The sequence below is a fragment of the Megalops cyprinoides genome, chromosome 15, assembly GCF_013368585.1.
Source record: "Megalops cyprinoides isolate fMegCyp1 chromosome 15, fMegCyp1.pri, whole genome shotgun sequence".
Taxonomy (NCBI): Eukaryota; Metazoa; Chordata; class Actinopteri; order Elopiformes; family Megalopidae; genus Megalops; species Megalops cyprinoides.
In genome coordinates this window covers 26,225,910-26,251,859 of record NC_050597.1, presented here as the reverse complement: position 1 = coordinate 26,251,859, position 25,950 = coordinate 26,225,910, and the positions used below count along the sequence as shown (strand labels likewise).

At 50.0% G+C, this 25,950-nt stretch overlaps 1 protein-coding gene across 1 annotated transcript in view; it reads left to right on the top strand.

Moving 5' to 3' along the window:
- birc6 (baculoviral IAP repeat containing 6) overlaps positions 1–25,950 on the top strand; it is a 129,908-nt gene that overhangs the window by 7,150 nt on the left and 96,808 nt on the right. The window contains exons 3-22 of the mRNA XM_036546560.1: positions 4,989–5,126; positions 7,780–7,973; positions 8,705–8,816; positions 9,924–10,006; positions 10,506–10,728; positions 11,000–11,163; positions 13,075–13,133; positions 13,713–15,191; positions 17,907–18,056; positions 18,617–18,842; positions 19,229–19,389; positions 19,747–19,878; positions 19,961–20,092; positions 20,573–20,739; positions 21,634–21,767; positions 21,864–22,025; positions 22,502–22,633; positions 22,843–22,940; positions 24,625–24,772; positions 25,335–25,468. Of these exons, the coding sequence (XP_036402453.1) occupies positions 4,989–5,126; positions 7,780–7,973; positions 8,705–8,816; positions 9,924–10,006; positions 10,506–10,728; positions 11,000–11,163; positions 13,075–13,133; positions 13,713–15,191; positions 17,907–18,056; positions 18,617–18,842; positions 19,229–19,389; positions 19,747–19,878; positions 19,961–20,092; positions 20,573–20,739; positions 21,634–21,767; positions 21,864–22,025; positions 22,502–22,633; positions 22,843–22,940; positions 24,625–24,772; positions 25,335–25,468 (4,228 nt within the window). The remainder of the gene's footprint in view (positions 1–4,988; positions 5,127–7,779; positions 7,974–8,704; positions 8,817–9,923; positions 10,007–10,505; positions 10,729–10,999; positions 11,164–13,074; positions 13,134–13,712; positions 15,192–17,906; positions 18,057–18,616; positions 18,843–19,228; positions 19,390–19,746; positions 19,879–19,960; positions 20,093–20,572; positions 20,740–21,633; positions 21,768–21,863; positions 22,026–22,501; positions 22,634–22,842; positions 22,941–24,624; positions 24,773–25,334; positions 25,469–25,950) is intronic.

Here is a 25,950-nt window from a genome sequence, read left to right as displayed (position 1 = left end):
CACACACACAGGCGTACTGACAGCAGTGATATAAGGGGGCAATTAATGCCATGTATTAACACCTCTTCTTGTCATAGATAGTACATAAGGTAGTGGGCATGTAATCAAAAGATTGCAGTTTGATTCCCGGGCGGGGAAACGTACCCTGAGGCAAGGTAGCTAACCCTCAGTAAATATGCAGTTGTATTGGATAATGGGTGATTTGTGAAAATGTGCACTTTGCAATTTCCTCCAATAAGGGTGTCTGCCACATAACTGTATAAATAATATAATGTAATTATCAAAGCACCAGGTGGCTAGTATTGATTTTCATTATTCTGATTAACAACTTTCAGCATTCAAAAAAATGACTGTCACCCATAAAATTGCTTTCATATTCATACAGAAATACCGTGCAGCCAGCACCAGCCTTTCTCAGAATCCTAACTGGGACACAGTACTCTATTTTCCCTTTACTCTTACCGATTTGCACAAAAAAACATGCCTTGAAAAGGTGAAAATAATTGTTTATTCAAAGGATGCTCACATGTAAGTATAGACGCATGGGCACAATGCACCTGGAGGGGCAAAACCTTTGTACTCTATAGAAATGAGACGTTGTCTCCCTCTTGTCCTTATATACAGGTCAGAAAAATGCAATCAGGGCTCCAATACACGGACATGTCCTGCCACTGATGTCCTTTCATCCTTGTCGCCACATTGAAGCAGACTGAATTGGGAGTGAAAGGCAGCATTGTTTCTGTAAAAGAAGTCAATGTACTCCACAAGTGCATTCGGCCTACTTGTGTAGTTGGGTGTCTTCCAGAAATGAAATGGGAGAGCGGGGGAGGGTCGTAGGAATGGTCATTTGTACTGATAAGAGGTCAGTAGGTTGTCAGTGTTCCCTGGGTAGGAAGTGGACGAGCCATTTGATATCATAGACCACAGTGTTTTTGTATGGAAATCCACAACATGAAGTTGTTCGACAGTACTTCAGGCACTGGGTTCAGTGCTTATATGTTCTTTACATGTGTATAATTCATAGTAACATTTGAAGTAAGCGTTCACACATTGCCCCAAGTTCCTAATACAAAACCTGCAAATACACAGCCAGCAAAAGGAAAATCCCATTTTCATTATGGTGGAGGATGACAATGAATGCTTCTTTATCCCAATAGGGGAATTGTTCTTAAGGTGTCATTCATGCGAACAATAAAAATGTATAAATACAAATATAAGATGGAAGAAAAAATAGAAATAAATACACCCACGATAAAAGATCGCTTTAAGGGCCCCGTTTTACTGGTCTGTCAGAAGGCCTGGATAATTACAGACTTGCTGCTTGCAGAGCTGCTGTTGACTCTGTGGATTGAAAGGCTAATCCTTTGAGTTTTGCTCCTTCGTGGGCATCAGCTCTTTGGAAGAAGCGCATTGAGCTGAAATGGCAGCCAAACCGGGCTTTGTTTATACAGCATTCATATAGATACTGAGGATTACAGTGGTAAGATATTTAACAGAGTCAGACCTCATTATTATAATTTGCCTGCTGTTGGTGTGATTGACATTTTCAGGGTTAACCCACTATTTGCAAAAAAGACCAAACCCTAAGCTAGTCTAGTTTCATGAGCTAGCCTTCTGGAAAATAACATGTCCTCACATTCAACTCTCAAGGTATTATACACCCATAGGAAAAACCTCAAAGTGTCTTAAATGTTTATGATGGAGACACTGTATATATATTTCTTCACACATAATTGATAACAGCCACTGACGGTTTAAGCGAAAATCTCTTGAAATAATACAGAAAGATTATTCTGGACGAAATGCGGGCTTCCTCACCACTGAAAGCCTAATCACTTTAATAGAGCCGCTGACTCTTTGTTTACGGCCTTAAAGCCTTTCCCTTCCCTGTGTTTCATAGTCAGGATCGGCTCTGACAGCTACAGCTATTTTCTGATCAGACTTTCCCAATGTTTTCTTTTTAGTATGCTGTTGTTGCAGTGGAAAATTAATCCTTTTCCTCTCACACAGATTTATAATAACTTTGATGAAAACCGGTGAAGCAAGACTATCTGTCTGGAATATTTTTTTTTCCCAATTATTTTTGGAGATTTGCATGTAAAACCATACACTAAATGCACCCACGAGTGATTAACTCAGTACCACTTGGTGTTAGTGATGGAACAGGCCCCGTCGGTGAATGTTAGTAACTGTGACAGGGGGAGCATGAAGCGTCCACACAGCAGTTGAATGTGTCCAGGAACAAATGATAGAAAAGCACTTGAAGGAGTTACAGTGAGCCTGCAGTTTTTCCATAAAATGACCAAAAAGAAAAAAAATATGAAGGTTTCCCTTTCTGAAGAGACAAAATCTCCATATTTAATTATATTTAATTTATATAATTTTATTTGCTTATATTTTATTGCCATCATCTTTCTGATGGAAATTTTTACCCTGGTGCATTGACGTATCATTTGGATGTCAGACAAGTCCGATTAAGGACGGAAATACGCAATCGCGATATTGGCTGATGGATAGGTTTTATTTCCGGTGGAGACCGATATTGTGAGTTACAAAGTGCAGCTCAGTCGTAGTTAAAAGAGTTTAGGGAAAACGTGAAACTTGTACACAAACGTAAACGTAAAACGTGCAAAGTATCCATTGCGCATTCCTTCCCTTTAAAACCCACGCAGAGGAGAGAACTCGGGGAAATTTAATTTGACAAATCTGGTTAAGAAGATAAATGTGCGTCGCCCCACCGGGGCCCCTCGAAAAGAAACCTGAAGAAACCTCAGTCACCCGAGCACAGCAAAAGGCACCTCGCAAAGCCGTCTGTGCGGCAGCCGTCACGGAGTCCTCAGAAACGAGGCCGCGCAAGGGAGGAAGAGGGGGCGCTCGAAACAGGGAGGCGGGAACCCAAACCCGTTCCCGCCTCTTCGAGTACGCTAAAAACCGCTATGCCCCCCAGCGGTGGCTTCCTCTCTGACTGGGCCTTGTGAACATCATTGCATGTCTCCGCGGGTGTCCGTTCGCTCATGGATAACGTTTCAGCGGTGTGACTTCTGGAGCTCCGACGCATCTCCCGTGCCCGTGCTGAGTTTAGCTGAAAAGTTGATTGATACGGGTTCTGAACTGCAGGCCGTGGTTTAACGTGCCCAGTTCAGCGGCTCACGCGCAGCTGCACTTCACAGCTCTGAAACGCGCCGGAATCGGCCTTCTCCGTAGCTAAATCGCTAAGATGGCATACTTAAACCAATGCGTTGTGACAATGTTGTGACAGTGTGTGAGTCTGGTCAGCATTACTTAGTATATTTGATTAGTGAACATTTGCTCACATTTGGTAACTCCTTACTTGTACCGTGTCATTGATCGACTCTCATGAACCAAGAGTCTAAACTCCCGGCGACTGCGTGAGAAAGTTCCTGAACACTCATTATTGGAACGGGACATTATGTTCTGGGAAACTATCGCTGAAATTTGGTGCGCCCCTAACCTTTCCACGTATGGGGAGGTGTGGAGGTGTGAAAGCTGGAAAGCCCTCTTTCGAGCGGGACTGTGCTGTGAGCAGTAGCAGGGCTTCAGTTCCACAGCCCTGCACAGTAGGCCTCCAGGGCAGCACGGCAGCTGTAGATTTTAACATATTGTGTAACGCACAGCAAGCTTGTGTAACACCGCAAATGCTGTCCTGTCACATTTTTAACAACAAAAAATTTGCCTGGAAAAGCGTCGTCTTGACAAAACGTTTGTCTAAATCTATGTCACCTGTGACGTGAACGAAGTATTAAATTTGTAAGGTTCATTATTCATCCCAGTGGGGAAAATCCAGTCATTGAAGAAGTTCAATAACAACAGTGTACAGAATAAGGAGTTTAGATTTCAGCATTAAAAATAAAGGATAATTTAATTAGGTAAATTAAAGTAAATCTTTTTTTTTACATTTTCCATATCATATTTTGAGAATGACAGAGCTTGTTGGAATTTAAAAATGTGGCCGTTTTTTTAATCCACGTTATACGGAAAAAGGAGCACATTTCAAAACGCTGGTTCACACTTCGCTCTGCAGAGTCATGTTCTTCTCACCCCCCCCCCCCCCCCCCCCCCCGCAGGCAGTTATAGGATCTGGGCGAATGTATATATGTCATGATTATTTATGAGCTCTGCACATTTTGTGCCTTATGGCAGAAGCGATGTTTTCTTTATGAATATCCTCTGTTTGTTTCCAGTGCTATTGATTTTGGCGGTTAACCATGCATATTTACCTCGGCTCTCAGCTAGAGGAGTGAAAATACCTTTTTATTTTTACAGCGTTAGGAGTGTGGGCCCTCTGAGTAGTATCTCGGCCTGCACTGCAGCGTGAGTAGAGGAAATGGGCTGGTCTGATAATTGCAGTTTTTCGGTGGTTGGCTGTCCCGTGGACTGTGCTCTGCAGGCCTGGAGCGCTCAACGTGCTTTCTGTCCTGAGGGGTTCCGGAGAGTACCGCTCTTCTGGGAAATAAATACGTGTGACCGAGATGAAAAATTAGCACGCTTATGCATGTAATAACAAAATGTTGGGGAAAAAGGGGGGGCATGGGGAGGGGGGGAGTTAACTATGAGATGAATTGTGTGTCAAACGAATGAAACGAAACGAGGTTCACCGAAACGTGGTGTGTTAATGCTCACGATGGCCTGTGTCGTACCTTCACACTGACTTGCAGTGCTTATTTATTCAGTATATTGTGCTTCCTGCGTATGCGCATTGCCTTTTAGGCCTAGTTCCCTGGTTAGTGTTTCTCAACCGTGTGTCCTTCTGGTCTTTCTCCAGTGGGTTTTCTGGTTTTTCCCTTCCCTGTGGAAAATGTACTCTGTCCAGTGTTTTGTGAGTTCTGCTGTGAAAATGTACCGTGGTTAGTGCACGAGTAGATTGATTCTGATTCGTTCACTGGTCCTTTTCTCTGCCGCAGCGGACGTTGACGTGTGTCAGCAGCAGTCGATGACGCTGTGCTCTCCCTGTCTCCCTGCTCTCGTAGGCCCAGCAGATGCTCTCAGCCTGCTTGGAGAAGGTGGACGTGTCCAACACGGAGGGATACGACGTGTTCATCACGCAGCTGAAGGACGGGTTGAAAAATACCTCACACGAGACGGCAGCAAATCACAAAGTGGCCAAGGTGGGTGTGAAAGCGGGGCGCCGCTCCGTGAGGCGGAGAGGACGGGAAAGCCCACCGCGTCCCCTGCAGAGGAGCGTGCGATTGTGTGTGTTTTCAGTAGCGCCTCTTGCCCCTGTGGTCTCTCGCTATCGTACCTGAAGCTATCGGCGTCCACGCCGTTGTCACGGACACCCCGCGAGCTCAGGGCCTGGATTAGTCAGCCGAGCGGCTCAGACGCCCTCTGACCTTTCCTGTTGTCAGTTATCGGAGATTCCGACAAGATGCTCTGATACACGATCGGTCACACATACGGGGTCAGCGGGTGCAGACACTGTTACCGAGGCAACGTTGCAGTCCCTGTGGTGGTGTGCGTTGCTCTTAGCTTAACCTCTTAGCTTAAGTTCAGACTCTGCTGAGGATGTCTTTTCCCCTCGGGTGGACGCTGTGGTTTACAAACACTGCCTATTGAAAATCCTTTGACGCTCACGTTGGGGGATATAGGGTCAGTTGAGTCAGTGAACTCTTAGAATTATACTATTCTGTTTTATTGTTTTATTTCTGCTCTCTCTCTGATGGTATGTGTGTAGCAGTACAAATGATTTAAATTGCAGTGTAGTGTAAAATGCAGCAAGACATTATACAGGTACTGGCTTATAAAATCGAACTTGGAAATCATATGAGTTGACGGGGACCTGCTGCAGAATTTCAGCGCGGCGGACCTCGAACGCAGTTGTGCGATGTGACGCGTTCCGTGCGAGTCGGCCCAGAATGCAGAGAGACCCGTCGTCAGCGCGGGACTGAAGCCGTCTCGGCGTGGTGATGCACGCAAGCTCTTGCAGCTCTGCTGCGTGCGGAGGCCGGGCTGCGGCCTGCAAAACGCGCTCCCTGCGGACCTCGTCAGCATATTAATAGCCGGGTGCCGGGAGCGGGAGCAGAGAATCGCCTCTCCCCCCTGCGATAATAACCACTCCAGGCCCCCGCCGCTCCGCCGTAATTGAACTCGTTGTACTACACGTCGGGAAGATGTCAGAAAAATGAGATTCTCTCCCAGGGCCTCGGCGGCGTCTTATCTGCCCGCGAGCCAGGCTTACCTATCAGGAAGCCTCCTCCCGCCGAGCCAACCCCCCCAGGCCCCTTCTCTCCCCCTCTCATCTCCCTCCAAGCGGCTGAAAGGTCACTCCGCCGTTCCCCGGGCCAGCCAAGCGCTGTGGGAACACGCCTCCTGTCCCTTTGGCCGTGCCAACGTACCCCTGGAACGAATTGCCACTTTGAGGAACAAATCTCCCCTTTTGGTGCCGAGTGGCGGCGTGGCTCTAAACCTCTGAAAGTGCAGCCAGGAAGCTGTATAATGCTCTCTGTCCTGCGGTTTGACCCAGACACACACGTTCATGCCAGCGTCGCTTTGTATATCTTTGCTACCTTCACGTTTTCCCCTCCTCCATACCATACAGAACGCAATAATGTGTACGTGAAAATGTAACTAATGGGTGCTTTCATTAGTTGTTCTGTGCAGTACGTAACCCTCAGTGTGTGGAGGAGGGTGTTGAATAGCTGCCATAGTCTGTAAGTGTGTAGAGGCTGAGTCTCCTATCCATATGTAAATGAACACGTACGGAGAAGGGATCCTGAAAGCTTTTTGAATGACCTGATTTAAGTAGTGCGTAGGTGAGTATGGATCCGCAGGATTGATCCTCCCAGCCAGATAGAGCAATAAAAAAAAATCACATCAACAGAAAAAGTGTTCATTATATAATTTGTGAGAATGTAGTAGATGTTACGCTTTCTGTCATGGTTTCGGTTGATTCTGGTGCCTTTGAGTGAAAGTGCTTTGTGAAAATGTTGACGTTGGTTGGTTGCACAGTGTTACAAACGAATGGATGGATTCGGGTTTTTTTTTCCTCCTCCTGATGAAAACGCTAGGGCCAGATGACTGCCTGAAATCCCAGAATGACCCAGCTTGCCTTGCCAAGCAAACAAAGCGAAGCGTGAGTCTGATTTTTCAGAAAGAATCCATTTGAATGGTGCAGTAGTTCAGATGAGGACACAGAAGATTTTGATATATCTTTCGAGAGCGGCCGTTTTCTGAGGTCTTGTGCTCGCCGCAGAGCTCTTTGTTCGGGCTGCTGGTTTGTCGCGCACGCACGTCTGGGCTCTCGTGTCCCCCCCGCGGGGTGAACGTGGGCAGCCACGTCGTAGGCTTCCCGCCATTGATGCGCATAATTGGCGGCAGCGTCTCTTCGCTATCGACACGGCCTTCTGCCTAACGATTTGCCTCGCTCTCCTGCGGGGGGGGGGGGGGGGGGGGGGGGACTGGGGGAGGCTCGGTGTGCAGGAGTCGGGATCTCTGGCGCTGTCTCCACTGGCCGAGGGCAGAGTCTTGCTTCGTTTACACAACCCCCGACCTCCTCACGCGGCCGCGTGCCAGATCACATCGTTGTAACAGCCAGCCCCGAATCGAGGCGATCTCTTTCCCTTTTAACGAGGTCGTCGACCTGCCGAAAGCCAAACAGATCGCGTAACGCACGCTTGCTCAGTTCGCCTCCTGTGACTCTCTCGCACCCAGGCGGCGGCGGTGGGGGCGGGTTTTCCTGCAGCGCTGACAGAACCCTTGCCTCCTGACATCGCGTGCCATTTTTTTTTTGTTTGTTTGTCTGTTTCTGTCTCTCTCCCGCAGTGGGCAACGGTAACGTTCCATCTTCCACACCACGTGCTAAAGCTGGTTGCCAGTGCCATCGTGAACGAGCTGAAGAAGATTAACCAGAATGTTGCTGCCTTGTCTGTGGCCTCGTCCATCATGGACAGGCTCTCCTACCTCTTACCAAGCGCTCGGCCTGAGCTGGGCGTGGGCCCCGGACGCTCTGTAGATAGGTAAGAGCTTCTGCGTGCACACACACACAGAAAACAGAAGAAAATTACGTTTACATTTTAGCTCCAGTTCCAGTAAATGATAAATAAATTAAATCATTAAAAATGAAGGCAGTTTCACAGATCTCCCTATTTCAGTCAGTCTCTTTCTGAATGCCATGAACATATGGCCACTCAGACTAAGCTATTTAAGCAGTTAAGGAGTAATGAGAAATGAAACTGAGTGCTGGCTTTCTAGGGCTGGTCTTAAGGACCCTTGAGATTTGTGTTAAATCCTGCCTGAGGGTTCGTAATCCCCTCTTTACGGCCCTCCCTCAGTCAGCACTTCAGTATCTTTAAAACTAGGTGTTGGCGATGGCTAACTGAAGTTTGTTGTCTTAAACGAGGAGGTGGAGGGCACACAGCTAGAAGGTGTGTAAGGTGCTGACTGACAAAGTATAAGTTCTTATAAGTGGAAATAAAGTCCCACTCGCTTATGAGCCATTGGCCTGCGACTCATCGAGGCTGGCCGACGCGCATCACGGAGCGAGCTCTCGTCACACCCTTATAAATGCACGCTCGGCTCGCAAAACGCCGGCGCGGCCGAGCAAATCGCAAGCGCAGGGGGGGAGAGCGGGAAGCAGGGCTCACGGCCCACCTTCGAAGCGCAGCTGCAGCGTCCAGGCACGCCGTACGCGTGCAGCGAACCCTCAGCGTGCCCAGATGCTGACTCCTTTCTTTCCCCTCTGTTTCAGATCATTAATGTACAGTGAGGCAAACAGGAGAGAAACGTTTACATCGTGGCCCCACGCGGGCTACCGGTGGGCCCAGCCCGACCCCATGGCGCAAGCAGGATTTTATCACCAGGTAGGCACTCGATAAAATCCTCCTCTCCGCTACGCTCCACTGACTTTCAGGTTTGAGGGGACACCCAGGACTGTTTTGACACAATATTTGTACATTACCTTACGGTTAACATGCAGCGTTTATGTGTCTATCACTATGTGTAACTTGAAGTCGGTTAGCCTACATTTTTCTCTGGAAAAGTCAATTTGCAGATGAACCCCAGGGGACAGGGATTGGTTGGACATACCAGGCACATCAGTGCATGGTCTTCACAAAGCAGGTTTAGAGAGCTGTGCTTCCAAGCAAACATGTTCGATGTTTTTTACTTTCTCAAAGAACCGCCGAATGTGCCACTTAAAGTCGCTTTCATGAGAGGAGTATGTGTGTTTATTTTAGAGGGAGATTCCCCCCACTGTCCTACTCCCACAACACCCAAAGACAAAAATACAATGCTTACTTTCACTGAGACCAAGGAGATGAATGGATTATTGTAACCATGGAAATGGCACTGCGCAGCCAGCCTGTCACACACTGTTGGCATGCCAACGGCACAGAGGAAGGAGGAAGAGTCGTGCTTTTTGAACAGGAAGGGATTTCCCGAGACTTCACCAAAAATAAAGCAGCAGGAGGAATATGGAAAATATGAAAAAAAAAAAAAGAAAGACGGAAAAAACGTAGCAACAGGAAATCGCTCACTGACTGTGTTTACTCATTTATTGCCAAAAAGCTGGTGGAATAAAGAGTGCTTGCTAATGGAGCAAAAGGAATGTTCATTTTGCTTTGATGAGCATTATTTATGGACAGATGTGTGTGTCTGATATGTGAAACACCACCGCTAATCATTGCTGCTTTGCAGGTCATATTAAATACCATAAAACGTGAACCGGCTACATGTTATTTTGGACAGTTATGTAATGGCGTGCTTATGATATATCACACGAACGGGAATCTGGTTCTGGTATTGTTTTATTGGCGAGCAGCCCGTAGGCGTGTAATTGAAACCTGCGTGCAGCGGTTACCGCTACCAGGCATCATAGACTGGAGCTGAAACGAAATGCTGAGCCGCCGCAGTCGCCGAGCGGTCTCCTCCCTTTGACTGCGGTTCTTACGTGTTCGTCTCACCCGCAGCCTGCCTCCACGGGGGACGACCGGGCCATGTGCTTCACCTGCAGCGTCTGCCTGGTCTGCTGGGAGCCCACAGACGAACCCTGGTGCGTTTACCCCGCCCCCCCGGCCGCCTCCTATACCCTCACCCAGATCATCCTCTTATGCGCATGTCAGGTCCTACCCTACGGTATCAGTCAAGGGATTATGGCACATTCATACAGGACACGATACGATGATCTTATGTCTTGACAGTTTGGTATTACAGTCTACATAAGTAGATGTATGGATGGTATTGACCCAAAGTACACTGAAAATGATTGTAGATGCAAAATGCAAAGTGCACTCACAAATAACAAGCTGCAGGTGGCAGAAAAAACAAATATACACAAATATACATACACATACATATGCGCAATGTTAGCATCAACAGCCGTACATCTGTTTCTGCCTCTGAGAGAAACCGGGACAGCAGACGTTCCCAGAATCAGCTCTGAATGGTGAAATGCTTTTGATTTTTTTTGTGCCTGAGAGCTGCTGGTAAGCCGCTGGTGTTTTCTGATGCGATGCTGAACACGCTCTCCCATTCCCCTCCCCTCCCTGCAGGTCGGAGCACGAGCGACATTCCCCCAACTGTCCGTTTGTGAAGGGCGAGCACACGCAGAACGTCCCGCTGTCCGTCACCCTGGCCACCAGCCCCGCCCAGTTCCCCAGCGCCGACGGCTCGGACAAGATCGCCTGCTACGGTTTCGGCAGCTGCCCGCACTTCCTGGCGGCCGCCACCAAGCGGGGGAAGATCTGCATATGGGACGTGTCCAAGCTCATGAAGGTGGGGGGGGGGGCCGTGCGGGCCGTGGCTGTGTGTGGCTGCCGTTACGACTGAAAATACGAACGTAAAGATGACCTGTTTGAGCACGACTTGGCTTGATGCCGTCTGTACTGCCGACAGGTTGCAGGCTGGTTTGGGTATTGAATTGAACAAAAGAAGGGCAAACGCAGCATCACACACCAGTACTGGGCAAATATACCCTGGAATGTACCAAATGTCCCGTCAACAAAGTGCCTTTGTTGAAAAAAGTGATTTTTTTTTTCTTGCTCAGGTCCATTTGAAATTTGAAATCAACCCGTACGACCCGGCGATCCTGCGGCAGCTGATTTTGTCGGGGAGTGAGCAGGGCCCGGGGACGGAGTCCAGGCGGCCGACGTTAGCCTGGTTAGAGGACTCTTCCAGCTGCTCGGATATACCAAAACTGGAGGGAGACAGGTGAGCAGAACGGGTCTGAGCTGGAGATAAAGGATCCATCACCCGGAGCAGTGCTGCTCTGGAGCTGTGTGGAACCAGGAACAGAGTCTATTGGGAATTGCATGTTTGTTAGCTGGAAATCGATTGCTTTTGCACTTTGTTGTTTTGTGCACTTTCTACTTGTCCTTTGTCTTTTTGTGTATTTTTCATACTTATGTTGTCTTGTTTTACCTGAAACTTGGAAGTGCTGCTTTTCTTGGCCAGGTCTCTCTTGTAAAAGAGATTTTAATCTCAGTGGGACAAACCTGGTGAAATAAAGGTTAAATAAAAATAAATAAATAACCACACTGGCACAGTGCATCTCCCCGCTGTGGTGCTGTGTTTATCTGGGTCTTTCATCCTCAGTGAGAGACGTTTACTGATGAGTAATTCAGGGAGGAAAAAGTCCCTTGCTCCTTTTGAAGGGGAATACCTCTGGGTATTCTCTCAAAATGTATTAATACTTGTTTCCGAACACTTTAAAGCGTTCACATTATCTCCAGGGGAAGTGTTTGCTTGTTACTTTCGACCACTCACTTTCCCTGGGTTTACCATTGCTGAAGTCAGTGTGCCAATGAATGAATCTAATATTAGTAACTAATAAGTTGTTTTACTGTGTAAATATTGTGCTCATGTTGAGTCACGCTGAAGTGAAACTGAATTCACAGCCTGTTCACAGGTCTCGCAGTCTATGAGAGCTGTGACAGTGAGTTTCATTCTGTTTGCCAAGGTTACGCCTTTCTTTTTACTGGGATGAATCTAAAATGGTCATTGTGTGCTGGAAAAAAAGGCGGTGCATCTCTGCTTCTCACAAGCATTTATTGACTGTCAGTCTCAGAGCAACCAAGTGTTTTTTGGCCAATACTGTTGATGTAAGATTTTTTATAGCAATTTGAATATAATGTGCGGGCACCAACAGCTGCGTTTGTCAATGGCTTTGTTCGCTTAAATGGTCCCCAAACTCTTGAACTGGCTTAAGGCAAGCTTTAATGTAGTGTCTCTGTATTGTTCCAGTTTTCATCCATTTTATCAGGCCTGTGTTTCTCAGAACGCAATTGCTGAATACCAGGAATCTTTCAATGCCACTGTTTCCCAGAACAGGAGCGACTGTGTGTGTGTGAGTGTGTGTGAGTGTGTGTGAGTGTGTGTGTGAGTGTGTGTGAGTATGAGTGTGAGAGTATGAGTGTGAGAGTATGAGTGTGAGAGTATGAGTGTGAGAGTGTGAGAGTGTGAGAGTGAGAGTATGAGTGTGAGAGTGTGAGAGTGTGAGAGTGTGAGAGTGTGAGAGTGTGAGTGCGTGTGTGAGTGCGTGTGTGAGTGCGTGTGTGAGTGCGTGTGTGAGTGCGTGTGAGAGTATGAGAGTATGAGAGTGTGTGTGAGTGTGAGAGTATGAGTGTGAGAGTATGAGTATGAGTGTGAGAGTATGAGTGTGAGAGTATGAGTGTGAGAGTATGAGTGTGAGAGTATGAGTGTGAGAGTGTGAGAGTGTGAGAGTGTGAGTGCGTGTGTGAGTGCGTGTGTGAGTGCGTGTGTGAGTGCGTGTGTGAGTGCGTGTGTGAGTGCGTGTGTGTGTGAGTGTGAGAGTATGAGTGTGAGAGTATGAGTATGAGTGTGAGAGTATGAGTATGAGTGTGAGAGTATGAGTGTGAGAGTATGAGTGTGAGAGTATGAGTGTGAGAGTATGAGTGTGAGAGTATGAGTGTGAGAGTGTGTGTGTGAGAGTGTGTGTGTGAGAGTATGTGTGTGAGAGTATGTGTGTGAGAGTATGTGTGTGAGAGTATGTGTGAGAGAGTGTGTGAGAGTGTGTGTGTGTGTGTGACAGAGAGTGACAGAGAGAGTGAGGAAAAGAAGCTAACGGTAATTTGTTTGTTTCCTGGACGTGTCCCCGGCCAGCGATGACCAGCTGGAAGACTCGGACAGCGAAGAGCATTCCAGATCAGAGTCTGTGACAGGTACGGCGCGTAATGCACCGCATCTCCCCCTCACCCGGCTGCACACATCAATCCCTGTCCCACAGTGCCAGCTCCTCCGACCAAACCGCACTGGCAGATGGGAACAGGCGGTGAACCTCTGCTTTCCACGGCTGCTCCCAGCTGCAGGAGGAAGCTCCCTCAGGGTTCATTGTGCCTTCAATTAACTCTCGTGTTCCTGGCCGCACACAATGAGGGAAGCGGCTTCTGCTGTCGGCGGAACAGAAAGAAAGAAATGGCTCGTGGTATTGATTACCTCTTATCCAAACGGTTACCTAATTATTCCTGAAATCTTGATCCGCGTGAGCGGAACATTGCATGTCGGAGTTACTGCAGGGCCGCAGAGATTTATTGTTGGCATTGAATTTGCTTTTGTTAACGGTTGTCACAATGCTAGAATTTACGACGGTACCGCAATACCCATTTAGTACCTCAGTGCTTAGTATTCTTATGATGCCGCAGCGTAGAAAGCCGCCTGGAGGGGCCAGCGTGCGGCTGTGTGTGGTGCGTGGGGGTGCTGTGTGTTGGGTCCTCACCGTTCTCCCCCCCCTCCCCCCCCAGGGCACCCGTCCCAGAAGGAGAGCATGGAGGTGAACCTGGGCGTGACGGCGCTCAGCATCCTGCAGCAGCCCGAGAAGCTGCAGTGGGAGGTGGTGGCGAGCGTGCTGGAGGACACGGTCAAGGACCTGGAGGAGCTGGGCGCCAACCCCTCGCTGGCCCAGGCCAAGGCCGACAAGGCCAAGGAGAAGCCGGCCGAGCACCACAACATTCCCTTCCCGTGCCTGCTGGCCGGGGGGCTGCTCAGCTACCGCTCGGCCGCCACCTCGCCCCTCGGCGCCCCGCCGCGCCGCCCGCTGGACTGCCTGGGCAGGACTCAGGGCCCCGAGCCCTCCGCCGAGCAGGCGCCCATGGAGATTGAGGCCTGCAGCCCGGCGGAGCTGGGCCCGACCCCGGCGGCGCGCAGGACTATGCCCGTGCTCCTGCTCTACAGCATCAAGGAGTCGGACGAGAAGTCGGGCAAGGTGTTCGCCCAGATGAACAACCTGATGAGCAAGAGCCTGCAGGAGGACGGCTTCACCGTGCCGCAGATCATCGAGATGGAGTTCGACACGCACGAGCAGCTCCTGCTGCAGGACCCGCCCATCACCTACATCCAGCAGTTCGCGGACGCCGCCGCCAACCTGGCCGCCCTGGACGGCGACAAGTGGAGCTCGCTGGCGCCCAAGCCCGGCGCGCTGGTGCAGTGCCTGCGGCTGCCCAAGCCGCTGGAGGAGGAGAACCTGTACGTGGACTCGGTCACGCCGTGCACTGACGGCGTCCACCTGCTGGTGGGCCTCCAGTCCTGCTCGGTGGAGTCGCTGAGCGCCATCAACCAGGTGGAGGCGCTCAACAACCTCAACAAGCTGCACTCGGCGCTCTGCAGCCGGCGCAAGGGCGAGCTGCAGCCGCTGCCGGGCCTGGCCAACGGGGCGGGGCTGCGCGCCAAGCCCCACGAGGGGCACGCCGGCGCCGCCGCCCCCACGCCCCTCATCCTGCCGCCCGAGCAGCAGCAGCAGCAGCGGGCGCCGGGCGGCGGCTACCTCGTACTGTACAAGCTCAACTACTCCACCCGCATCGTCACGCTGGAGGAGGAGCCCGTCAAGGTGCAGCACATCCGCGACCCCAAGGACGCCATTACCTCACTCATCCTGCTGCCGCCCGACGTGCTGGACGGCCGCGAGGACGACGGCGACGAGGCGCTGGAGGAGACGCCGCCGGGCCTGAAGAACGGCAGCTCGACCGGCGGCGGCGGCGGCGGCCCCCCTGCCGGCTTGGGCGGGGGCGGCGGCGGCGGTGCCAGGGAGAAGCGGGCGGACGGCGCCGGCCTGGGCCACCTGGTGGTCACCACTCAGGGAGGGTACATCATGATCCTGGAGCTGTCCAGCCTGGAGGTCCTGGCCAAGGTCGAGCCGCCCAAGAAGGAGGGGTCCGAGGAGCCCGACCCCTTCGTCTCGGTCACCTACTGCTCCGGGACCGACCGGCTCTGCGCTTGCACTAAAGGTAAGGAGAGCGTTTATTTCCAAAACACACCTCATCCCGAAGTCTGAGTCCGTTCATCGATTCTGAAACCGCAGAAGCCTTCAGTTCAGAACTTTCACGACATCCCCTTACGCAGGTCGAGATTAAGCCTCAGAGTCGGCCAGGCGTGGTTAACCTGTCACGGAAATGAACCTGGCTCTTTATTAACTTGCTCTGCGAATCTGAAAGGGGCTTTAAATATGAGGCCTGGAAGGAAGGCAGGAACGTGGTTGGAAGCACTAAGTGTAGGTGATTAAGAAAAGCTCATGAGCCGAGGAACATGGTTTTATACGGCCATGAATCAGAGATGACAGGAGGCTAGAGAAATGTGGGATTGTCTGAGGAAGGGGAAATCGAAAATACATCTGTTTGGTTTTTAACAAAGAATTGGCTGATAGTGCGGTGCTTTTTCATTTAATCCACACATGTTTAGTGTCTTCGTTAGTTTTCTGTAAGATTGGAAAGAAAGGGGAGAAGCTCTTATGAATTTCAGTTATAACGATCAAGATATGGGAAACTCTGCGGACAGATTTAAAATAAACTGTAATGGTTAGGGGAACTGATTTCTCGGGGAACACGTTGGTGTTTTCTGGGGGGACTTCACCAGCCTAGCCTGATGAAGGCTGTGTGGGACTGCTGTTGGTGCTTTTTAGCAGTACTCTGTCCGCGCCCTGCTCTCCCTGGTGCTTCAAAAGCGAAACCGCCCTGACGTCACCATGCTCACGGAATCTGGAGTTACTGTTTCGTATCAGATCTGAAGAAGGAGCCGCGGAACACGTTGACCTTTGATCGCTTCGGTGGATAAGCGTACCGTAGTTGCGTGTGCGGGCCGCGGATGCTTGCCTGCAAGCCAAGCGCGTATTCGAAAGTAACAGAGCCTGTCACGCCGCACAGGTTTAGCCAAAGCGGCGGTTTTCCTCGTGGTCCTGGCCACAGTCCCAACCTGGCTCTCTGGCTTATCATCTGATCATCCTCCGCCCTGATTGGCTGAAAAAAGTTCCCTCCCTGTCCACCTCAGCTGATGTCTGGGGAGCGTTCTGGCTTCAAATGGCGGCTGTGTTATCACCCAGGTGGGTGCTGCGCATTGGTTGAAAAACAGTTGTAAAAAAAAAAAAATGAATAAATAAAAGCCTTTAAATCATAACATGGCTTCTGTGGGCTGTAACAGAAGGGAGGCGAGATGGAAATGTTTCTCCGCAGACACATGGCGAGGAGCCCTCATTTCTCATTTTGATGTTACAGGCATATGGCGACGTATTACGCAGACCCCAGCATTGATAGAGCCCCCTGTTCCGCTAATTGGTGGAGTACCTTTCTGTTGAATATAAATGGTCTCCTCATCTACGCAGGTTGCCACATTACTCAAACCCCCCCCCCAGTAAAACGATGTTGGGTTTTCTGAAAGATGGGGGGGAAAAAATACACGCAAAGCTAAGAAATCCATTGGGATGCGTGCGTGCAGAAAGTGCATGCAGGGCTTAGGAAATGGATGCCGACTGCAGGGATTTGCCAGGGCTGGAGAGAGCATTCTGAACCTCAGTGTAGATATTCACGTCTTATTTGGTTGTTCAAGTGCTTAAATGATGTCAAAGGATGACTAACTGCTTTGTGACACTCGGTATGTTCCAAAACAATAGAGGGTGATTGTGACCGCAACAATGGCTCATAGAATAATTACCACGGAAGGTATGATGTTCATTCTTGAGGTGAGTGGCACTCCTGTATGGCATTCTTAAACTGCTTTGACTTTTGCGAGAATATCTGTTTTTTCAGTAACAATGGCCCAACGCTACCATACCCCAGCCAAACCCACTAAACCTTTACCTTCCCCTGCAGCCTTTGGAAGTCTCTGAACGTGTCAGCATAAATGTTTCACATTCAGGACGTGTACTTAAGGTGAAAAGGTCGAAGATCAGGGAGTAGCTTCGGTGTAGGAGTGAACTGTGCCGTTTCGTATCGGGTTTCGTGGCGACGGTGTTTTTCTGGGCCCCGTTGAGCTCTGTGCAGTGCTGCCTCCCCCCAGGCTTAGCGCGGCGTGGTGTAAATGTATCACTTACACAGTAAATTCTACAGTGAGGACGGTAAATCAGGAGCCCGCCCCGGCGCGCTGACGCACTGACAGCCCAACGAGGCCGACCCGCCTGCGGGGTCGGAACCCTCCCAAACCGCACGCGACCCTGCCCCTACCCCGGGCGCGGTAATAAATCACACCCCCGGCGAGGAGCGGGGGTTGGGGGTGAGGGGCGAGAGCGGGTGGAGGTATGATGGGGACCGAAGCAACAAGCAACCCCCCCCCCCCCAACCCCCCATGTCTCTTTTTGCCATCTCAGCCAGCTGGTTTCACCTGTGTGCAACACCTGAAACGGATCGCACACGTTAGCCTGTAATTTACAAAGGGAAACATTCGATAGAAGGGGGGGGGGGGGGGTGAATTCCAGCGCCGCCAACGTACCTGTGAGAAAATTGTGAGGGAAGTTGCAATAAAATTATTTTTAGCTGCCGCATACCCTCTCACTGCAGTTGTGTTATTATCTTGTCAGGCTTTTTTGTGAGTCTTTTAAGTTGTTTTAATTGCTGTTTTGGTGTTTTAAATCAAATATGCAGCAGGACCCGTCACCATTTCTTTGTTTCAGTTTATTACGAAAGGAGAATTCACAGCTCAGTGTAACCTACAATTTGTGTGTGGTTTTTCTGAAGGTGGAGAACTTCATTTCCTTCAAATTGGAGGTGTGTGTGACGATATTGACGACGGTGACATATTTGTCGATGGCCCCCTTTCTAAAGGGGCAGAGCAGCTGTCGGAAGGGACGAAACCGTCCTCCAACCCCTCTAGTCCGGGAATCACAGGTATGAGAATTACTGTATTATAATTATTTTGAGTTATATAATTACGTATGAGATTATAATGCCGTCCATTGTAAGTCTCCGTGCACAAGGAGAGCTGCCAAATTTCAGGGCTAAAAATAAAACTAATGAAGAAATCGCTCAGAAGCCCGTTATTTTTTTTTGGATAAGTGTAAGGTATGCCTTGCCCTACTGACCATCAAATGAACCCTTCCTCCTGCTGAGAATTACCGTAGCATTTTTTTCCTCTGTCACATTTGAACTGATGTTGGCCTGAAAGGCAGAGATTACATTAGCTGTAGAAAAGGCATTAATACAGAGCTGCATCTGTCAGTGTTGTCATTGTTACTTACTGGAATAGTACTTCAGGGAAATCATATGCCCTTTGTGAGGCCGAGCATGGTGAATGGCCCGGCGAGGGCCGCGGAAATCGAAAAGTCACGCAGCTCTCATTTCGACGCCGGGTGTGCGGCACAGGCTGCGCGTGTGGACTTTCAGCAGCTGAGCCTGTGTGCGTCTCCTCTGCGCCTCCCCTCGTCTCCCCCCCCCACCCTCCCCTGCAGGAGTTGACCTCCTGGTGGACCAAGCGCTGGGCGTGGAGAGCCTGACGTCGCTGGTGGAGCTGACGCGCTTCGAGACGCTGACGCCGCGCTTCTCGGCCACGGTGCCGCCGTGCTGGGTGGAGGTGCAGCAGGAGCAGCAGCAGCGGCGGCACCCGCAGCACCTGCACCAGCAGCACCACGGCGACGCCGCCCAGCACACGCGCACCTGGAAACTGCAGAGCGACAGGTGAGGGGGAGGGGGAGGAACTCCAGCCAGCCCTCTCAGGTCACATGATCTGGCTGTCAAGAACCAATGTGACGCATTTATGTTAAATCAGTAACACTTGCAGGTTTTTTATTATTATAAGATATTCATTGTTTACCTTTTAGCTTGTGTTTTGTAATATTCTGTTCAGTACTGGAGTCATCCTGACAGAGATTTGAACCTGCATGTTGAGTTCAAGCAGAATAAATCGCGTTTTCATGGTTTCCCTACTTCCTTGACACACATATTTTTAATTAAATGCTCACTTGGTTCAGCGAAGATAAAATAACAGATACTCCGGATCTCCCTCTCAGATCTGGGCAAAGGGAGTCTCCTCTTTACTGAGTGCCAGTTTTCTCCCTCTGCAGTTCCAGCTGGGACGAGCATGTGTTCGAACTGGTCTTGCCCAAAGCCTGCATGGTGGGCCATGTGGACTTCAAATTCGTCATGAACGCCAACATTGCCAACATTCCTCAGATCCAGGTCACCCTGCTGAAGAACAAGGCCCCGGGCCTGGGCAAGGTCAACGGTGAGAAATGTGTCATGAATACTCTTTTTTTTTTTGCGCTGTAGTCAGACTATGAAATGGGGAAGCCAACCAACTGGACCAAGGCTTCTTTCCATCTGCCAGACTCTATTCATAGCTCATATCACCCCTGTCTTCCCACAGAAATAGGAATTCACAAAATTGGTATGATTTTATGGATCAAGGAAATTGCAGAGATGTTGACTGCTTTGATTCTAAACATGTGCATTTATTTTCTTTGCCTCCAAGTCTGTGTGTGTGTTGTGTGAGCTTGTGGAAGGCTAAAGAGGGGTTTGCTGCCGGTTAGCAGCAGTGAAGTGGCCTGGTGGTTAATGTGCCGTGCTTCTCTGTGCTGTGCAGAGACGGCGGTGGACAGGCAGATCTGCTTCCCCCTGTCCCACGTCCTGCATGCCAATGGGGAGAGGAACGGCCAGCCTCTGCTGCACGACTTCACAGAGGACATCCAGTTCATGGACGTGGAAGAGATGCCAGGTACCGCCCTGCTCTGACCGAGCTTTCAGGGAATCGCTGGAGAGATCTGGTCTGAATGCTTTTGTGTTTCTTTGCTTTGAAGGGTCAAGACTTTGCTCCTTTTTGGAAGAACATAAGGAGGACATCCTGTGTGGGCCTGTGTGGTTAGCCAGTGGGCTGGACCTCTCTGGCCATGCTGGGATGTTGAGTCTAACAAGCCCAAAGCTAGTCAAAGGTAGGACAGAGCATTATTTTACCCCACAAAACACTCAAATCACTCTTAAAATCTGCCCACCAGACCAGCGTATTACATCTCCAACCTGCTGTCTGTGTACAGATCACCCTGGAGTGACATAGTTCTAACACCTGTGCTGTGAAAATCCCAGTTTCTGAATACTTGTCAGACGTGGCAAATTCATGAAAAAACAATCATCATTCAACAGTTAAGAGTGTTGAATAATTTGCATCCTAGACCTTCAACAGCAGCATAAGTCACCTATAGATTGTTACTCCATCCATTAACATGTAATGCGTTGCCCAACAGCTACGTGAATTACATTGAGTATTACAGAACTACAGTCCAAAGTTATTGACCAGCATGGATATTGCAGTGATATCTGTCCGGTCAGGCTAAAATCCGAAACGAAGCCTTAAATGTTTGTGGTAGCTTTGGAACGTGTTCAGCGTGGTGACCTGCCCGTCCGCCCCCCTCCAGGTATGGCGGGCGGAAAGTACCGCTCCTTCCTGGTGCACATCAAGGCGGTGAGCGACAAGGGCGCGGAGGAGAGCCCCCGGCCGGTGGTGAGGATGCCCACCGCCAAGCCGCAGAGCAGCAAGGCGCACTCCCTGTCCTCCCTGCTGCAGAGGGCGCAGACCACCAAGGTGCCCGCCTCGGGCCTCTCTCTGCGCCGCCTGCAGAGACGGCGCGGTGTTACACGACACGCTCTGCTGTGGACGGGTCGCTCTGCGAATCGAAAGATTCGGCATGTCGCCGGGTTAGGGTTAGGGTTCTAAGGGTTAGGGTAAGGGTTCTAAGGGTTAGGGTAAGGGTTCTAAGGGTTGGGGTTAGGGTTCTAAGGGTTAGGGTTAGGATTAGGGTTCTTTGGGTTAGGGTTTTAAGGGTTAGGGGTAGGGTTCTTGGTTAGGGTTCTGAGGGTTAGGGTTCTAAGGGTTAGGGCTCTAAGGTTTAGGGTTCTTAGGGTTAGGGTTCTAAGGGTTAGGGTTAGGGTTCTGAGGGTTAGGGTTAGGGCTTTAAGGGTTTGGGTTAGGGTTCTAAGGGTTAGGGTTAGGGTTAGGGTTCTAAGATGCTGACTCTCAGATATTTGATTCCGATATCTCAATGGGAAGAAACGAGTGAGAGGGGTGAGAGGAGTTAGCCCGTGCTGATAAACTGGGATCGCGCTGAGATCTTGGAGCGGGTTTGAGTTCATTGGCTTGTCGCTCCAGATTGAGATCTCATTAGCCTTTACAGTTCGTGCGGATGGAAGAAGCTTGTGAAGAATTCAGTTGGTACAAGATTGTCCTCCCCTTCCTCCCCCTACCTCTCGCTGTCAGGGTAATGCCATGCTAGGTGGTATTTAAATGTTACATATGAAAGTTGCATATTAAAGGTTGCATGTGAATCTTTTGTCCTTTGGCATAGCTGGCTTATACATGCATCGCAGCCCTCTCTGTCATTTGGCATTATCTGCTGATGTGACATTATCTGGTGGTACTTTATAAGGTGATCGTCGTGTGAAATCTGAATCTCTGCTTTCTTCCCCATTCCTCGCCCAGGAGAAGGCCTCCACTTCCAAGGCGGAGCCTCCCCCCGCCTCGAAAAAGCCGGACAACCTCCGTGGCTGTGATCTCCTCCAGGAGGTGTCAGTGACAATCCGGAGGTTCAAGAAAACCTCCATACCCAAAGAAAGGTGCGACCTCTGCACATTGTATATTAATGATGTCCCTTCAAGTACCTGTCCCCAACAGAGCATTAGTGACCGACTTGGTTGTCTCCCCCATTGCAGAGTCCAGCGCTGTGCCATGCTGCAGTTCCCAGAGTTCCACGAGAAGCTGCTGAACAGCCTGTGCAAGAGGACGGAGGAGCGCCCGGTGACCGAGCACTCCCAGAGCCTGGTCCTGGACATCCTGTGCTGGCTGGCCGGGGTCTATTCCAATGGACCCTGCAGGTCGGTCACTGTACTCAGAACAGCCGGAAATAAGGAGGCGGAGGCCTTTATCTGTAACAGCGCCTTCACTTTTAACCACATTAGTCTATTAACATAGCGGCTCTTGTGCTTCGCTATCTATTAGCCTGGTGGTTAGCATCCGCTCTGACACGGGAAGATTGTGGGTTCAGTCCCCAGCCGATTCAGTGTTTAGATACGTACAAGGAGATCGATCGGTGTGGTAGCCTCACAAGGATGAAACCTCGACATTCGATTCGAGTCAACAGAAAAGTCAGCGTTTTACAAATGCAGCACTCATGTTCACATTCACATTCAGGTCAGGAAGCAGAGGAAATCGCAGTGGGAATATTCGCACAGTAATTGCAAAGCGCTGCAGGCGCAGGCTGCCCTGAGCCCGGCCCCTGCCTTTCCTGTGGGATTCTTCTGAGGTTAATTTTTGTCTCCGTCTGTCTGTTTTTTTTTTGTCCCCTCTCCAGCCTGAGGGAGGGCAAGGAGGGGCTGCTGACGAAGACGCGCAAGCGGCTGACGGACATCGTGCGGGTGTGCTTCTTCGAGGCCGGCCGCAGCATAGCCCACAAGTGCGCCCGCTTCCTCGCGCTCTGCATCAGGTGAGCGTTCGCCCAGTACGAGGGTTTACAGGAACCGTCACGCCGCTGCCTAGCTTCTACGGTAAAAGCTCCTCTGATGTCCCCGGCGTTGCATACCGAGGCAAACGTAAAAGGCGGCGGGACGCTTGTTCCCTTGTTTGCGGTTCACGTGTTTGTGTTGTTTTTGTGTGCGTCTCTGAAGTCAACCACATGTGTTATCGCCGTTGCAGCAACGGGAAGGGGGACCCCAGTCAGCAGGGGTTTGGCTCGGCGCTGCTGAAGGCTCTGCTGGACAACATGCCTTACCTGCCCGCGGCAGCGACGGGGGGTACGTACGCGCCCGTGCTCCGAGGAGTCAGACCGCGCCCTCTGAAACCTCCTGCGCTCATAACGAAAGTGCTCGCATTCTCTCCACCGCGCTGGGTTTTGGGCAGATCGGATCTATTCAGCGTGCGTTTGGGTTCACTGATATTACGCCCTGATAAAATGTTGCAGAATGTGGGCCTTTGCCGGCTGCATTTGCTTCTCAGTCATCTGCAAGAAATGAAAAACGAAAATACACATGGAAGCTAAATATGTTGTGTTTCATCATGTCGGAGTGTTGAGCAACACCAAAGAGTGCAGCACTTGCAGTGTATTTCATCAGAAAAAAACCGGTGCTCATTTTTCTTTTCATCTTAAAATATACACTTCTGTACAAACAGTACATGTTTGAGTGCAGTATATAATATGGCCAACTTGCAACATTTTTTTCAACACTTTCAGAGGCATTTCAACAAACAATTTCTTTGTGCCATGTGGTGGCTGGCTTTGACTTACCTTTAAATTTTACACTATGGAACAATTAGAATGTAATGACACTACATGGTGCTCGGCCAATCACGCTAAGCATCTCGCTTTTTTAGTCTTTCTGCTGCCACCGGCTGGTTCCACAATCCTCTGAGGGCGGTCTGCTTTATCGCTGAGTCACTGACTGGAATCATTAGCGAGCATCAAAGCAGCACAGTTGGCATTGGAGTCAGCACCAAGTTGGTGTAAGGCAGAGGGGAACCATTATTGGCCCGTGATCAGCTTCTCATTGGCCAATACCGATTGCATGAGGAATGGCTGTTATCAGCCTGCCAACCTATCGGTCGATGCCTAATTAGAAATGCTTATTGCATCATTTGTCATGAATATCAGTGTTCTGCTGCCAGACTGGTTGCTTGATTTAAAAACAACAGTTTACTTTTTTTACTTCATTGCAGATAATAGATTTTGATTTAAAACACTAAGAAAAAAAAACATATCTGAGCCTTTCCTCTCTCTAGCCCCATTGTAGGATTTTGTTTTTACGTACATTTTTTGGCTCTGTATGTCAGCCCCGGTTTTCTTCAACTTGCACGATCTGTATTTTTCAAAGCAAGTTGCCCCTACAATTAGGATTTAATGGGCACAAAACAAACTGTTTGGTGAACTGCTTGTTAAATCAGAGCATTTGCAAAACATTTTTGGAAGATAACTTAGGCTTTCTGTTTCAAGTGACAAGGAGCAAGTGTTCCCCCCCACAATCCTGTGCGTCCGCTGCCCTTGCAGCGTAAGACTGAATAATGTCGCCCGCTGTTGTTCGGGCTGGGAGAGAGGCCTCAGTAATGGCCATGTTGTAGCGTAGGGAGTAGGGAAAGGCGTGCTGCAGGTGATGAGGCCTCAGTAATGGCCATGTTGTAGCGTAGGGAGTAGGGAAAGGCGTGCTGCAGGTGATGAGGCCTCAGTAATGGCCATGTTGTAGCGTAGGGAGTAGGGAAAGGCGTGCTGCAGGTGATGGGGCCTCAGTAATGTCCATGTTGTAGCGTAGGGAAAGGCGTGCTGCAGGTGATGGGGCCTCAGTAATGTCCATGTTGTAGCGTAGGGAGTAGGGAAAGGCGTGCTGCAGGTGATGGGGCCTCAGTAATGTCCATGTTGTAGTGTAGGGAGTAGGGAAAGGCGTGCTGCAGGTGACGGCGTCTGACCCGGGCTCCCCCCCCCCCCCGCAGGCTCGGTGTTCTGGTACTTCGTGCTGCTGAACTACGTGAAGGACGAGGACCTGGCGGGCTGCAGCACGGCCTGCGCCGCCCTGCTCACCGCCGTGTCCCGGCAGCTGCAGGACCGGCTCACGCCCCTCGAGGCTCTGCTGCAGACCAGGTGAGCGGCCCGCCGGCACCCCTCACCTGCTGCTCCAAACCAAGGAACCGAGTCACAGTAAACCTGGACCCACACAGCCAGCGCTAGTGCTACCGCCTGGGGGTTGCCTGTCCTGCCCCGGGTTTAGTTTGTTGTTGGCAATGGATTTTTGATTTTTAGATTCTTGGTATTGCTTTAACAATGAAGCTAATAATTCAGTAATCCAATTTTATCTTGCTACCATTGCTCATTGTATCTCTCTAACCACAGATGGGGAATTTTGAAGTAAGGAAGGCTCCAGTTCGATTTTTAAATTTCAGTGAAAATAAGCTGTGTTTTAAACCCAAGGAAAGCGTTAAAGCACATGGATATACACAGTGCATTCTGGGAAGATTTTTGATTTATTTGAGATGGTAACTCTGCACGAGTGTCCTTGCAAAGAATTATTTGATCTGGTCCATGATCTTTTGAGCTACTTTTAGCTTTACCTCCATATCTCAGATTGAACCCATGTCTTTATTTCTGATGTCTGTTATCTGTCACATTCAGTCGTCTTGATTGTCTGGATTGGTTGTCTCCTCAGATATGGCCTGTACAGCTCTCCCTTTGACCCAGTCTTATTTGACCTGGAGGTCAGTGGCTCCTCCTGCAAGAACGCCTTCAACAGCAGCATCGGCGTCCAGTCCGACGAGATCGACCTCTCCGACATTCTCTCAGGTTCGCACTGCACCTCCACTTGTTGACACAGAGAGCGCCTAATTTTGATTTGAACAAGAACATCAGCAGTAACCACATGATAGAGGGCGTCACCTGGTTTAAACCACATCGGTTCCTGTGTGGAAGACTGTTTTGACAGCTCAGACAAGCTCAGCATTGCCTGACACGCGTAGGACTGTAGAATCACAGTAAGTGCCTAGTGGGAGCTGTAACATGACGAAGCCTCCCAGGCCTCAGACATCGGTGTCAGCGACTTTCCCGTGTCACATGACAAAGTCTGTGCTGAAAGCTGTCAGCATCAGCTGTGCTAGCGTGTCTCCTGTCCGGTCTGTAACAGACACTGCACTGTCCCTGTGTGATGCGAGGCAGGACCTGCCATGGGCTGCAGCGTGATATAATGTGTGAGAGGACAGGCTGCAGTGTGATGTAATGTGAGAGGACATGCCTCAGGCTGCAGTGTGATATCATGTGTGAGAGGACAG